Here is a 16,529-nt window from a genome sequence, read left to right on the forward strand (position 1 = left end):
CTGTTGGTGTGGATTACTGTCCCCATTTTATAAATGTGCAAACAGAGGCTCAGAAAGGATTTGTTACCTGCCTGAAGGTCGTACTCCTTCCTGACATCCCAGAAGCACAGTGGGTACTGGGGGGAATGAGACAGTAGAAAGGGCAGTCGCCCGCCTGGCCACAGCTGATGTGCTAAAGTGCTCGGGGCCTTCGCTCCCCCAAGATCTGCCAGGGAGAGTTGACCCAGGGGGCCTGGGTTATCTTCTATTCTCACCCCACACTTTGCCTGCTCAGAGCAACCAACTGGGTCTTTTCCCAGCTGCTTTGAACTGATTGTTTGTGTCTCACAGAATGTGTATGTTAAAATCCTAACCCCTAAATGTTGTAGACAGCTGAGTTAGGTAGAAATATTATAAGCAGTGAGATAGGGTTGGGCCCTCAAGAGAGTCAGGACAAACATGAAACTTACATTACATTACATTACGTTACATTACAATACAACTGCGGCCAGAGCCACATCTGTTGAAGCCAGGCCTCAAGATAAAGATGGAATGACTGTGCCTGAGTTAAGTGGTAACGTGGTCTAATGAAATCTAGATAGAATCAATCACCTCAGTGGGTAACCAAGACTCCTGGACTCTTCATCTCCTACAGAGTTCTTTGTTGTTACTATGTGCACATGCTCCGTGACTTGCTTCCCCACTGGATCATTATTTCCTAAATTACTACACTTCTAATCTACTGGTTGATCATCGCTTTCACCTACGTTGTACCCACATGGTTATGCTCTATAAAATCTCCTCTGAGGGGCCAGGGGTTTAGCTCAGTGTCATAAGTACCTGCTTGACAAACTCAAGGTAATGAGTACGATCCCTGGCACCAAAAAAATTTTTTTTTTGCCCTGAGATGTGGGGTCCTCAGCAACCAACTAAAGACCCCTCCTCCATCTCAGGAGCTTATATCTCTCCCCCTTAATAAATTTTCCTACTCAACCCTCGTTGTTCCTTAGAATTCATTCTTTGATTTTTGCGGGGGGGAAGATGAACTTGGAGTATCAGATATCTAGCAGGTTGGAAGTTATAATATTTCCTGATATCATTCCTATAACATAACAATATGGTACAGGAACCCCTTAGGAAGTAATTAAGTCATGAAGGTAGAGCCCTCTCATAAACAGAATTATGCTCTTATAAAAGAGACCTCCTTACAAAAGGAGCTCTTTCCTGCCTTTCACAGTCTGAGGTTAGAGTGCAAAGGTGGCTGTCACCAGACACAGGCTCTATATAAGAAATAAATGTAAGAAATAAATTCCTGTTTTTTCCCAGCCACTTGGCCAGTGATACCTGCTTACAGCTGCCCAAACTAGCTAAGATACAGGGCAGCTGTGGCATTTCCTCAGTCCTGGAAAGGACAGCACCCCTTCTGATACCTCTGCTCCCTGAGCCCCAAAGTATCAGTGCTCCTTTGAGGTCTCTGATGAATTAAATGGCTATTTGCACTGGAAAGCTGGTGGCCCCCTGACAACTGGAAATCTCCAGTCAGTCACAGAACAGCCAGCCAGAGGAGCTCCCTGCCCACTCCTTTGTTAGCAAAAGGCAGTGCCAGCATGCTGGTCTCTGTGAAGGCAGACGTGAGTCACCTGCAGCCTGGCTCCAGTCAGCAGCCTCTTTACCTCTTCCTGCTGGCTCTCCACAGGAACATTAGTGACTCCAGAAGTGGAGTCCTGTTTATTTGACTGTAAGGTGGGAAGTCTGCCGTAAAGGGCTGCGGCTGACAGAACCAGAAAGGCAACTGAACAGCAGCACTGGGGTTGGCGTGAGGCCTGCAGTCCTACCTCCAAAGGCTGGTCTCATGGTGAAGTCATGCTCATCCACCCGGAGAAGTTGCTGAGGTTTTCCTGCTTGAATTTTGGTCACATCAAGATTCTTGTTATATGAGTGGCTGCAAAGACAAACCAGAAATACTTTTCCCGTGGTCTACCAAGGCACTGAGTGAGATGATTTGGGGAGCCGTCTCTTCTCTCAGTCCTTCTCTGCCAGGACCCCTCCCCACAGCATCATTCAACACCCTTACAGTATTATCGGCAGCCAAATAAATAGTAATTAATACACAGCTAGAGAGACTGGAGATACAGCTCAGCAGCACAAGCACCTGCCTGGCAAGCAAGAGGTCACGAGTTCGATCCCTGGTACAAAAAAAAAGACAAGAAAAGAATATACAGTCAGAGAGGAACTGGGCCCTCAGGAAAGGCAGCACAAAGAAATAAAGACACTAGAATGTTGAGTGAAAGTGCATCTGAAGGCCAATCCTCAAGATACAGACGCAGTGGCCAGGCCTATATGTTTCCCTAACGGACAGACAGTAACTTCAGATTACACTGTCATTACTACCACCTGGTCCAGTAAGTCCAGGTAGGCATCAGAGGGCTGGGCACATAGCTCAGTGCTGTGGTGTCCACCTGGCAAGAGTGAAGTTTTAAGTTTGATTCCTGGTACACACACACACACACACACACACACACACATACACACAAAGATAGAGATCAGATGCCCACGTAGCTAACCAGAACATCTGGACCCATCTCTTCCCAAAAATGTCTTTGCTCTTTCCTACACCATGTGACCCCTTTCCCTGTTGAGTCAATACTAGCTAAGTAGTTGTTCCTGTAATTGTATAGGTTGATTATAGTTTGACCTACATTGTACCTCCCTTGCTGTGTAAATTACCCCTGACACAGGGTCTCGGAGCCACCCCATCCAGGATCCTTCCTGGAAACCCAGGAACTATTCTTCTCCTTTTTCCAACAAAACTCTTCTAACTTCCTTCAGTTTGCACCTTCACTCCTTGATGTTATGAGACCATAAAATTAGTACATTTGACATCTAACAGGTTGGGAGTTATATTTCTCCTACATCATCAGGACCAGATCCTTCCAGAGCCTTCCAAAAGTAGACTCTACCACCACCTTCAACAGCATTCTACTTGACTGTCTTGCCAAAGTTATGATTGGGTGAAAATGGTTGGGTTGAGTGATAGAAGGATTTTTTTCTTTTTCCTTTTTATTTTTGTATTAAAAACTTTCTTGTGTTGTTGAGGTGGATTAGAAGAAATAAAAACTAAGTAAAAAAGAGACAAGAAAATCAAAAGTTTTAAGTTGTACATTTAAGAAAAACTACAGCTTTCAGACAAGCTTTTTTTCCTTCTTCAGGAGGCCACTCTCGCTCGTGATCTGACCAACCTATCCTATCCTCTGCTGTTGGGAGCCGCGTCTGTGATAGCTCGCCTTGCGCGGCGGACGTGCGGCCTGTGGTAAAGAGCAAAGCCTGAGGTAGATTACCCCTCCCATCGAATATGTTAGTTTCCTGCTTACCGCGTAAACAACCCGCTCAACAATATAGTCTGCCTGGCAACTGATGATGTTAGCCAATCAGCTTGCCTTGCTTACTTTAACATGATTGGACACTGTACCCGTATATATACCGGTGCCACCCCTGGGCGGAAGAAGAAGCCAGGTAGAAGCCCAGAAGTAAAAGCCCAAAAGGAGCCGCGGAGAGCGGACCGGTAGAGGCTTTGGGGCAGACTGAAGCACAAAAGGAGCCGCGGGGAGCGGACCAGAGGAGGCTTCAGCTGGGAGAACCCAGGGCAGGCTGTACGGAGAAGAAAAATAAAAAGAAAAGGTTGTCCACTACCAGACTTTGTCGTGTGTCCTTCCTGCCGGCCGGGAGCGGACATCGACATTTGGAGGCCCGCCCGGGGACTGATCACCCCCGAGACGTGGAAGTGGACAACGCTCCAGTACAGAGCTGCGAGACAGGTGAGTTGGGGATAAGCCTGGGCTCTGGGTGGCGCGCACCTACAGGGCTTTTAGACTCCCCTCAGGCTCACGCGTAAGTGGCGGATTCCTTGGGCCTCACGCGGTGAGTAACATATTAAAAGATGGGAAACATGTTAGGTAGCAACACTAAGAGCGAGGGTGGTTGTGGAGAAAGCTCTCAAGAGCTTACAAAAGTACGCAGGGGTATCTGAGCAGGCCCAGTCAGGGAGCTCCCGAGAGGGGTCCGTCAAGGGGAACAAGGATGCTAAGGAGGAGGACGGGGCTCTAGCCTCGGAGTCGTCTGACTCCGAGGACGAGGGAAAGTTGAATGGCAAGGAGGCCAAAGAGACCAGCTGTCAGGAGCCTAAATCGCTCAATAAGGAGTCGCAGGGTTCTTTTCCAGCGTTGCCCCGCGAATTGCGCTCTGCTCAACCTGGTCTGCGGAGGAGTAGAGAGCTCCTGAGCGCTCCCCGGCGCGAGAGGGAGGCGAAGCCTTCCGCCCCACCTTGGGGGCCGTTTCCGGAGGCGATTCCTCGCCACGAGGCGGCCGCCTGGGAGCTCTCTCCCCTTTCGCCAGAACAGGAAGTGATGCACGGGCCCCCATTTTCCGCCCAATCACGGCTGCTGTCTTATGCTCCGCCGCCGGCGGGTCGGTATTCTTACAGGCGGCTTTGGCAGGGGGGACGCTTGTCTCATGAGGTACATCCACCTGGGATAGATAGTGGCCCCTACGGGATATTTCCTGTACAAGTAGCTATGGGCCAGGGACGCAATGTATGGGAGCCTTTTGAGATAAAGCAGATTAGAGAACTTAAAAATGCAGTTACAACCTTTGGGCCGACTGCGCCTTACACCATTGCCATGCTGGAGAATCTGTCTTCTGGGCCCCTCACCCCCGCGGACTGGATTCAGCTGGCAAAGGCGTGTCTGCCCTCGGGTAGTTACCTGGATTGGCGAGCCTGGTACGCAGAGTTCTCTGCCGAGCAGGCTGAGAAAAACGCCGGTCGAGGAAATGGGAGCTGGGGATTTAGCTTAGCGGCATAAGCGCCTGCCTTGTAAGCAGGCAATCGCCAGTTCGATCCCTGGTACCAATAAAAAAAAAAAAAAAAAAAAAAAAAAAACGAAAAAGATAAAAATAAAAAATAAAAAACAAAAAGGGGGAGTAAGCCAAGGCCTGCCTCCAAAGGCGCGGTTATCTATGGCATGACAATGGATGGGCCCGGATCCGGTAGTCAGCTGGAACCGAGGCGCGGTTTGTGTTTTCCCACAGGAATCGGGACGAGAACCACTGTGGATACCGGAGAGACTGACACGGGCAACAAAGCCCTCGACTGAAGATCAGACCTGCCCTACTGGAGATCCATCACAGACCAACCAATAAGATGAATAGAAATAGCGGTAGCCCGAAATGGACAAGAAGATCCTCAGGCATATGCATGGCTTGCTCAATTGGCCCACGACCGAGTCTAGATATGGCGGGCATCCCTCATTCTCCTCCATAAGGTGACAATACATAGCAGGGTAGGTGAGTCAATGACAGGTAAGAGCGTGCCTCCCCAGCACGACTCGACCTAAGCCAGGCCCTACCCCATCCTGCACGTAAGCCGCTGGACTGTTAGATGCTGCCCAGGTCTAAATTTCTCTCCGAGGGGATTTCTTTACGGAGAGGAAATGAGTGCAAGCTTGTGTGCATCCAGGTTCCGTCCAGTTTGTGCCTGGCCCTAGAAAAAGGACGAGGGCCTCAGGGCCTTGGCAGACCATGGCATGGCCAACCAGGGTCTAAGCCAAGGACCTACGGTGGGCCTACACATAGGGCATAAGCCTCTGCACCCAGTCCAGGAAGGGCTACGATGCGCACATTCATAAAAAATAAAATAGGGGGAGATGTTGGGAGCCGCGTCTGTGATAGCTCGCCTTGCGCGGCGGACGTGCGGCCTGTGGTAAAGAGCAAAGCCTGAGGTAGATTACCCCTCCCATCGAATATGTTAGTTTCCTGCTTACCGCGTAAACAACCCGCTCAACAATATAGTCTGCCTGGCAACTGATGATGTTAGCCAATCAGCTTGCCTTGCTTACTTTAACATGATTGGACACTGTACCCGTATATATACCGGTGCCACCCCTGGGCGGAAGAAGAAGCCAGGTAGAAGCCCAGAAGTAAAAGCCCAAAAGGAGCCGCGGAGAGCGGACCGGTAGAGGCTTTGGGGCAGACTGAAGCACAAAAGGAGCCGCGGGGAGCGGACCAGAGGAGGCTTCAGCTGGGAGAACCCAGGGCAGGCTGTACGGAGAAGGAAAATAAAAAGAAAAGGTTGTCCACTACCAGACTTTGTCGTGTGTCCTTCCTGCCGGCCGGGAGCGGACATCGACACTCTGCCTTCTATCCTTTGGGCACTGGACCTGCCCTTTTCACCTATAAATCGTGCCTGCATATAGGAAGCCCTTCTGGACCTCCTCACGGGCCAGAGGAGTCTACATTGGTAATCCCAGGGAAAAGTTATTGAAACTCCAATACGTAATTCCAACCTACCACTTCCAGTGCAATCCATGCAAGAATAAAGACACTAAGGCACAGTTGTAGCTGTGGGAAGAGCCAAGGGGGGTCCTAAATCCAGCTAGAACAATGCCTAACCAGAACTAAGGGCTTGACCCAGGGCTGAACCGGCTTTTATTAATTCATGAAGAAGGGAGTTGCTCAGAGATGAGCAACTGTGAGAAAAGCAGGCGGTACATGAGTGCTGTAAACTGAGTTAGGAGGTCTAAAATCACCTCTGCAATAGCAGAGAGAGAGAGAGAGAGAGAGAGAGAGCAATCTGCATATCACAGATTGGGGCAGTATCTAGTGGTTTTTGTTTATTTTGTTTGTCTTTTTGAGACAGGGTCTCACTATGCAGTTCAGGCTGATCCTGAGCTCACTTTGTAGCCTAAACTGGTCTCAAACTTGCAATGATCTTCCTGCCTCAGCCTCCCGCTTGCTGTAATTATAGGCACACGCCATCATGCCCGGCAGTGTCTAGTGTTTTGGAATCAGTGGTTTAGTTTTGATGTATAATCACCACACTCTGAGATGTTACAACTTTTTTCTTGAAGCTCAATCTCAGTGTGGCATCACTCGGCCTAGCTCATACGTACTACTCAGGAGCTGTAGGCAGGGCATCGCATTGCTTTGAAGTCTATATATCACCACCTCAGTTGGACCCATTTGCATTGCTTAAAGCCAATTAAGGGAATAAAAAAAAAATCCCAGCCAGCTCTGTACATATCAACAGGTGGAAGCAGGGCCAAATGCTCTCTTTGAAGGAGAGCAGTCCAGGTGGTCTCCACATCTGCAGATTGCTGTTCCTCCTTCTCTGGAAACAGCTGTAGTGGCATCAGTGTCTCAACTTCAAACAGGGGTAGATGGCCAACCCTGTAACCTGGCATGAGAATACATATCCTAGATCAGTGGTGGCAAACCTATGGCACCTGTGTTGTTTTTCTTTTAAGATAAAACATGTAAATGTATGAGTTGCTTTTTCTAAACTAAAACTTCAGCATTCACATTTAATTGTGGTGTTGGTATTTTGTGATAAATGAGTTTTGGGTCACAGTTTGGGCACTTGGCTCTAAAAGGTTCACCCTCACTGTCTGAGACTACGTCTCTTGAAGACACCCTTTAAATGTGCTCTAGCCCCAGCTTGTAATATGTTCTCTCTTAGCATCCACATTCCATTCTCTGAGTGTGCCTTGTATCTCTGTCTCTAATAAACCTCAGGCCTCTGGCTTGTCCTAAAAAATCCCTTTTCCATGATGAGAGACCAGGAATCTGCAAACTTATTTTTAAAAGGTGGGATAAATTCTTTATTTCAGCCTCAGGAACCTCACACACCCAACCCAGTGACGTTACTGATTTTGTGATAAATATTCTCTTAGACAAATGTAGCCACAGCTTAAGATGCTGGCTTTTTCTTAGCTGGATTCAACATTTCTTCCAGGATCTCAAGTGGGGGGTCTGCACACGATCTCTTGTAGGAAGCCTCTACCCCCAGAACAGAGAACTCACAGCCAACCGGGGTCAAGGCTGAGTTAGGAACTGAACTGGTCGGACACCCAATGAGATGGTGGCAGCCAGAACTGGAGGCTGGGACTGCAGGCTCTGCTCAAATCCTTTTCCTCTACAGTAGGTGCCAAAAGACTGATTCTCTTTTCACTCTCTTTCATACTTTCATACCTTCCAGATCATTGTCCACCAAAACTACACACAACCCTACAGCAAATCCAGAGTATCCTAACTGTTCTCCATGACAAGGGTCTAACTAAACAAGGGAAAAGGAGAAGAAAGAAAGGAGCAGCACTGAGCTGGCAAGGAAACGTTTTGCAGTTATGGAACTTTCGTCCTGGAGCTGGAGCTGGAGCTGACGTCCAGTCCCCTGCAGCACGCATGCAGCCTGGACCCCGAGGCACTTCCACACCCACTGGAGTCTTTTCTAATCTGTACTCCCAGGGGTCAGTGCAACTAGCCCTGATTCCCTGGACAGACGCGGTGTAAGAAACCATGAGCAGACACTCAGCAAAGATGCCAGGAAGGCGGATGAAGGGCTCAGCCAAGGGCTTAGCAGATCATAGACATTAAATTGTGAGTGCAGCCGGCTCACTGCCGCTCTACCTCATGGGGAACAAATCCCTCCTGTCAACAGTTTCCACATTTATTTAGGGGAGGATTAGGGAACCGGAAGTCCCAGAATGCCTCCATCCCAACAAGAGAGAGAATTTAAATCCTGCTGCCACTGAGGGCTCAGAATATATTTTTTTTAAGGAACCAGTTGTTTGATCACTGGAGCAGCTAAAATCCTGAGCCTTGGGCTATTTGCATAGCCAGCTACACTCTATTCGTCCTTTCACAGGGCTGTCCAGACAGCCTCCACGCTCAGCTAGGTGTCTTGAGCCCTAACCCCACTACAAGGCAGCCAGACCTTCCAGGGGATTTTGGATCTGACCTTTGGTGGGAGGATGTTGATGTCAGTAACAAAAGAGATTGTGTTCTCTGTGTCTCTGGAAGCAAGGCTAGAGTCACAGTATCGTTTATTTGCAAGAGCAGTGATCACACCCTGCTCTGCTGCTGTGGCCACCGTTAGGTACGCCTCACCCCATGCCTGCTCCTCGTCTTCAGCCAGAGAAACTCAAGGTCAGAAATAGGAAACACGCTGCATGACCAGAGGACGGAAACAGGCCCAAAGCTAGTTTCCTTAACCCCTCACATTCTTCTCCTTTCCAGAACCTTCTGTAATGGGCAGCAGAGCAAAGCTGCTCCTTGGTCCAGCGTGAGAGAATCATCATACAAACCAAGAAGAGGGCTGAGGCCAGGCGCAGCAGAGGGGCAGCAAATGGAGAAACGGGAGCCTCCAGGCTGATTCACAGCCGGCTGGGCATTTGGTTTATTTTTCAGATATTAAAGGGAAAAGAGGCCTCCACAGAAAATGAAATCATCGTGAAGTAGGAGGCCAAATGGGAAGCAGACTGGGAGGAACCGGGGCAAAGCAGAGAGACCGAGAAGCAGAAAAACCAGAGGAAAACTGCTGAGAGAAAGCAGACTTGCTTGGAAGCCATTAAATACCACAGACAGCCTGCTGGTGGCTCTCGCCTGCAATCCCAGCACTTGGGAGGCTGAGGCAGGAGGATCCTTGCAAGTTCAAGAACAGCCTGGGCTACAAAGTGAGCTCAAGGCCAGCCTGAACTGCATAGTGAGACCCTGTTTCAAAAAGACAAAAAAATAAATTCAGGACCTCACAGAATCTTTAGCAAGTATATAAAGTATCAGTGAAAGATTAAAAAAAAATACACACAGACACAAAATATCGGGAAACCCAATACAATTTTTGAAAAAGCCACTTCTGGATTTTTTTTTTTTTTGAGACAGCATCTCACCATGAAATTCAGCATGGCTTTGGCCTTGCTATGTAACCCAGGCTGGCTGCCTCAGCCTCCCTAGTGCTGGGATTACAGGCATGTGCCACCATGCCCAGCTTGGACAGAATAATTTTGTATGAGTATATATGCCTGGACAATGCAGGGAAGGCTGATAGGCTAGAAGAGGTCCTTGAAGAGTGTGGGATGTGATCACGTGTCATATGTGGTGGGCTGTGTGTGTGACCATGTGTGAGGAACTGTGTGTCATATATATATATGAGTGGGTGGTATGTGACTTGAGTGTACTACTGTACATACGTCTTTGTGTGTGAACAGGACTTGTAGGAAGTATTCTAAGACTATCAGCAAAAAGAGTTAGGTCATTTTATGCCTATTTATTAGTATAGTTTTTAACTCTGTGCATAGATTAAATAGTGAAAGCACTTTTGAAAACTGGTGTAATGCTTAGTTGGAATTTTTCTCAAAGCCACAGTTTCTAGCCTGCCTCCCAGCCTCAGCTGAAGAATGATCTTGTATTCTTTGAATTGTATGTTTACTTTTTCCCACTTTAATACCTCTCGGGATGACTTCCAAGAAATTCTTCTCACCGTGAGTCAGATTCAAGTTGTCCCAATGTCCCCATACAAACATCTAGAAGATGAGACTCTGGGTCTTCTGAAAGGTAAAAACACTATGATGGCCCCAGCTGCAGAGACTGGTTCATTAGGGTTCCCAGGAGTTCATGTGAACCCCAGCACCCATTCAAGGAAGAGACATTTTCATATACCTCTTTCCTCCAGGCTGAGTAAACCAAGAACCAGTCCTGTAGAGCCATGAGCAAGCCCTGTGATTCACTCAGGCCCTGAGCCACTGTTTATGCTTTGTAACTTGACTGTGTTTGGGCAGTTGCCCGCCATATGCTCCCTGGGATAGGAGTCCAACAAGATAAGCATTGTGCCTGTTTTTGAGAAATACTGAATAATTTGTCCTCCTCTTCAAGGTTTACCTCGCCTAGTTGTAGAACCAAGGTGCTAGAAGTTCTGCTGTAAAGAACTTCTACAAAGGCCACCTATTTAAAATGGCCTAAACCAATGTCTCCTGGTCTCCTTTGGCTATAGAACCCCCTTGTCATACAACCTTTACTCACATTTCCCAAAATTAGAGCTCAGGAGAATTGTGGATCAGATGCCTCTTAGATCCCTCCCACTGTGAGCCTATGATTCTGGCCACATCACCAGGTTAAGTCCTCCAGTGCAGTGTCTCTTTCCAGCATTCTGGGGGATTTTGATCCTGGTTTCTACAGTGTGATTCAGCCTTACAATATTTACATCTCTACTGGAGTTCCAGAAATAGAGATTCTAATTATTATTTATATTTATGGGTTTTTTAAAAAAAATAAGCAATAAAGCTTCAATGTGCATTTTTATAATAGTAAATATATATAATTAATAAGTAGATAGAGATATATTGGAGTCATAGTTTCAAAAGAGTGTTACATGACCGCTGACCTACAGAATGTGCCTTAAGACACTAACTTCAGAACTGAGGTGTAGTTCAATGGTAGAGTATTTACCTAGAGCACTTGCATACGGGAGGCCCTAAATCCTATCCCGAGTACCACACACACACACACACACACACACAAAGACACTAGTTTATATTCAAAACCAGTAGTTCACTCATTTTTAAGAATGGAAAACAGTGGGGTAACATTTCACACATAATGTTTATATCATAGCTTCTTGTTCTTTTCTTTTTCATGCCTAACAGTCCTTGTGCCTGCCTCAGTTTGTAGTATCACGTTCTGTACATCAGTTTGAAACAAACTTACTACGGAACTAAGACCTGAAGAGTAGTGATTTTGAATGTAAATTCTGATTCTAATCAGTATTTCTTGGAAATGTCTCCATTACATCTATTAAATGCCATTGATTGTTGCCCACACAACATTTCTGATAATCTGGAAAATTTCAAATACTTTTTTATAAATTCAAAACAGTAAAATAAAACCCAAAATCAATATAAATTATTCCTTATCAAATATTTTATAGAAAACTGTTCCTGGCTACATTTTTTCTTTTCTCTTTTTCTGTGGTGCTGGGGATTGAACCTAGGGCCTCCCACATGGCAAGCAGGCAGTCTGCCACTGACTGCACCCCCAGCCTTACACTTTTTCTTAATACAAGTTGAATTCCTATATACAAGTCTCCCTAACTATCTTGAATGTAATTATTCAGCAAGCCTCTAGTGGTCTTTTCCAAAATGCAATACTGAGAAATGGAGTAATAGTCTAACCCTCTAGTTAGTCTTCAACTATCTGCCTTACCTCAAAATCCTGGCAAAATTCTTTGGCTATACATGCTCAGCCTTGTCTAGCTTCTCTCCTGGTGCTTAATGACAGCTCTGGAGAGGAAGGGGTCCCTCTACCTCTAGCTGGAAAACACATTCTAGTAGGACATTTAAGGATGTCCTCCAGCCCTCTTGGGACTGTCCCACTGTGCTGCGGCTGCTGCTGCTCCAAAACCGGGCTTCTCCTTTCCCACCACAACCTTACCTTGGCTTGGACATTTCCAGGTGTCCTGTCCATCTCTTCCTCCTGGGTTTTCGGCTCTCCACAAGAACCATCAAGCAAAACAAAAACAGAATGAGTCTTGTAAAATAAGGCATTTTGTGGGTGTCTATGATGCAATAGGCTGCTTTCCAGTAACCTCCTGAGGGGCAAATCCCCCGTGGCTTGACCATTGGTTCAGCCTCTAGTGGGTGCTGCTCGGAGGATCGGTGAGGAGATGGTTGGCAAGGCCGACTTTCTGGGGTTACTATTTGATACTGATGGATTTCCCACCCCAAGCTCCACCCACCAGGCCATGACACAAGCACTAGCTTTGCCCTGCCTGCTGCTCAGAGATTGGCCATTACTCAAGAAGTTTGCCCTCCTGGGAAACTGCTTCCACTGAACCCTAGAACGGCTTTGGCTAAAACTGTTATATAAAAAAAAAATAAATCTCTCGAACATGCCAGCTCTTTTGCTGAGATCATTAATCCATCTCTCTGCATTAAACCAGTCTGTCACATCCAGCAGAGAGTCAGCATGGGTTCCAGATGGGTTTGCTCATGGAGAAGAGTACATGAACGTGTTCAGGAAATGCTGAGAAAGCACACAAATGACCCATTTTCAAGGAGTTGCTTTATTTTTGATCTAAGTAAATGTATTTTTCCTATGGCCAAAATTTACTGCTATCTCCCAAATATACACCTGGTTTTTGTTATCTCAGTGAGAACATCATATCAAAGCATAAAACACATCTTGATATTGCAGAATAGCATAATCCAAAAGAGAATTCATCATTATGCAAGCTCTTTTTCCTATCAGGAGTATTAAATTTACTTTGGTCTGTGACTCTGAAATGTATATAGACAAACATAATAAACTGGGTTTGATTCCTCTCCTGTGATACAGAATTGCAGATAGTAAAAGTGTAGAGATATATGTGGTTATGTTTAATCTACTGAACAGAATGTGGTAGGTTTAAAATTACTTCTTGCTTGGCTGCTGTTTGCTGGCAGAGAGGAATGTAGTAGAAACAGGGAAATGGAGATCAGAGGTCAGGAGAAGGGAGAGCTAAAAAAGAAATAGACTTGGGGTTTTATTATGTAGGGAAGAAAGAGCCAAAGCAGCAAAGAAAAATGACACAATCCATTTTATTTTTTAAGGAATTCCTAATAAGGATCAGTGTAAAACATAATAACCAAACAGGAAAAACACCAGGATGAGTTCTTTCTGTGAGTAAAGCAGGACAGAAGGAAAAGTGACAGGAAGAGAAATGAGGTGGCCAAGTTACTTCTGAAGTGGAATACATCTGGTGACTCTGGGAGGTGAACGGATGAGAAAGAAACGCCAATGATGACATCATGAATTCTGCTTTGGAGGACTAAGGATGTAGCTCGGTGGCCGAGCACTTGCCCACTGTGTGTAAGGCCGTGGTTCAATCCCCAATATAAAAAAAAAGTCTTCGAGTTTGGAGGTGGGCCTGGAGGATTAGTAGGAGGGCACTATCATTAACTGTTATCCATTAGGGGTGGGCAAATTTGGTGGAGAAATGAAATAAATTTGGACTTGTGGAGTTTTTGGGCTCACTAAACCTCCAGATGGCCAAAAGGCAGCTGGAATATGAGGCTGGAACTCAAGAAAAACATCTGGATTGGAAAGTAGACTTGAAGCCATTAGAATGTGGCCATAGTTTAACCCCAGGAAAGAGTGAGATCTTCCTGGACATAGAAGAATCCCAAGTCCAAGCACAGGATCCCAGAGACTCTAAAGAATGGATCAGGAAACGAGAGCAAAAACATGAAAAGACCAGCAAAGAAGCGGGCCCTGGAAACCAAGGAGAGTTTCGGGAAGAGGGCTCAGGGGTAGTCAATAGTCAGCACTATGAGGAAGTCAAGAAACACGAATTCAGGAAATAGGTAATTGGATCTGGCAAGTGGAACGGCATTTCTGACCTCAGCAGGTATGGTTTGGGTTTTAAGATGTGGTGGGGAGCCAAATTACAATGGGTTACACAGGTGCTTGGGAGTGGAAAGGATGTAGTGATTCCCAAATCCAGCCTCTCATTGGAATTTGCCAGGGGTGAACTGTTTGTTAACAAAGGCCTCACACACTCACACACGATAGGCAAGAGCTCTACCTTTGAGTTACCCTGCTAGCCCAGAAACGTAAAGGATTCCTTTCAAAGGTTCACTGATGAGATACAACTTTTAAAAGTTTTTGTTTTGTTTTGTTTTTTGGTAGACTTTGTTCAAAAGATTTTTTTTCCTTTCTTCTGTTCAGAACAAGTCTGTAAAGGACTATCTAGAACACCAGAATCAGGGGCTGGGGATTTAGTTCAGCAGCATAAGTGCCTGCCTTGCAAGCAGGCAGTCGTGAGTTTGATCCCTGGTACCCAATCCCCAATAAAAAGGAAAAAAGACAAAAGAAAAAGTAAAAAAAGAACACCAGAATCATGCCCAGATGCCGTTTTTAAGCAATAGTTGACTTTTTTACATTCCAGATACTTTAGATCCTGCAAGGGCCCCCATGGTGCATAAATTAATGTGCACAGTATTTTTGGTTCATGTCCAGTTCACTAAACACAGTCACGTTACATACATTATTAGTACTTGCAAGAAATAAAGCAACGAAGGTTTTTTAGTACTTCACCGTAGGTGTCTGCTCAAGTCCAAGGGCATGAGGTTTACTTTCTTTTTTGCTGATTCTGACCTATAAAAATGGGGAGCTTCAGATATCAGAATATTTATTCATAAACCCAAATTAAGAGTTATTTGCTGGAGGAGCTAAAGATGGCGGATTATAAGCAGCAGAATACAGAGGCTCCCTGAGACAGACAACTTAGAAGGAGGAATAAAACACTGTGGAGAGGTCTGAACAGAGGGAGATGGATCCTCTCAACCCAGGAAGAAACTAAAGGGAAAATTGCTGCTCAAACATGCAGTCCCGGGGCTACGATTGGAGCAGCTAAGATTAGCGGCCATGGTGCTCTGGCTGGGGTGCCTGAACTCCCAATGCTGCGACGCGCCCAAGCCACGGCCATGCTGAGGTTGGAGGTGGGCAAGCCCAGCGGAGAACAGAGCTGGCAAGGTACCTGCACTGACCCACGGTGAGTGCTGGGAATAAGACCCTCCCACGGGAAAGGGGAGACCAACTGGATGACATCCTGAAAACGGGCAGGACCGGCAGGAGTAAGGAACAGCAATGACTTCAGTGGGATGTTCCCGTCCCAGACCAGATTGGTGGGATGTGCTTGACCCGGGTCATGCCCCTGGCTAGGACCCAGTAAGTCATCCCAAACCAATTCCATAAGTGCAGCACAAACTAACAGTGAAGGCCCCCGAAGGTTGACTGACCTAGAGGGGAGGGGCCAGCATATGCCGCTCCTGTTTGCACCTCAAGGACCAACAGCAAACTGAAGAGGGCAGAAAACCCTACCCGCGTGCTTCAGAAGAACCATAACCAACAAGGAAAGCCTCCACTATACACCTGTATGGAAGAAACCAAAAACATAACAAGAGAAAGAAATAAAAGTCTCCAGCCCCCAGCCCTGAGAACACTGATGCAGGAGGCGTAAGTACAAGAAACTGAAAGCAGCAAACATGCAATATCAGACACGGCATCAGTGGACATACAGCAGAATCTTCGGGAACTCATAGATGAGCTCAAAAGTGAAATATTTAATCAAGTAAAGCATGTTTGTATAGGACTATTTTGTTTTTTGTTTCTCCCTCTAATACAGAAAAGATAGAAATACATGCAGAGACTCATGCATGCACAGAACAATGAACAGTTCATGATGAAATGATTAACTACTTTGAAGAAAGCGAGACACTACAGTATCCAGTGCTGGTCCCGTAGTGTCATGATGTGAAATCCACCAGTACTATAATTCTTTGTTCAGAGTGATTTTAGCCTGTTTTGTTTTGTTTAATCTTAATATACATGAAGGTATGGACAGCTATTTTGAACAGAATGAGAGACACAGTGCCAGCCATTGGGAATTCCCTGTTGTCTGATGTTGAAGACCTAAAACACCTTCCTCATCTTGTTCAGATCAGTTCTATACTATGTTGTTTCATGTGAATTCTCTGTATGTGAAGATATGGTCAACTATTTGGAAGAAACAGACAATATATAGTGAAGAACTCTGATCATCTTGCTTTGAAATTTATGTCTCTTACATTGCTTTCTTATGTTTTGTTTTGTTCTGTTGTGTTCAATTTTACCCTCTTTAAAAAAAAAGTTATTTGCCTGAAATAAGAAATGTTGTATTTCTATAGTCAAAATAATAAACTTGTAAAGTT

General features: G+C 45.9%; 1 protein-coding gene across 2 annotated transcripts in view; it reads right to left on the minus strand.

Annotated features, from left to right (window-relative positions):
• The window catches only part of Gabrr2 (gamma-aminobutyric acid type A receptor subunit rho2), a 59,861-nt gene extending 47,111 nt beyond the window's left edge, over nucleotides 1-12,750 (minus strand). The window contains exons 1-2 of one of the 2 annotated variants that reach the window (XM_023564078.2): nucleotides 12,232-12,750; nucleotides 1,815-1,921 (exon numbers count right to left, since the gene is read on the minus strand). In XM_023564078.2, coding sequence (XP_023419846.1) covers nucleotides 1,815-1,921; nucleotides 12,232-12,419 — 295 coding nt within the window. In that variant the 5' untranslated portion in view covers nucleotides 12,420-12,750. The remainder of the gene's footprint in view (nucleotides 1-1,814; nucleotides 1,922-12,231) is intronic. The other variant, XM_063233210.1, reaches the window with a different exon arrangement.
• Nucleotides 12,751-16,529: the final 3,779 nt, after the last annotated feature.

Source organism: Cavia porcellus, unplaced genomic scaffold (assembly GCF_034190915.1).
Source record: "Cavia porcellus strain 051 isolate PalLab524CR breed Dunkin Hartley unplaced genomic scaffold, mCavPor4.1 scaffold_22, whole genome shotgun sequence".
NCBI classification, from domain to species: domain Eukaryota; kingdom Metazoa; phylum Chordata; class Mammalia; order Rodentia; family Caviidae; genus Cavia; species Cavia porcellus.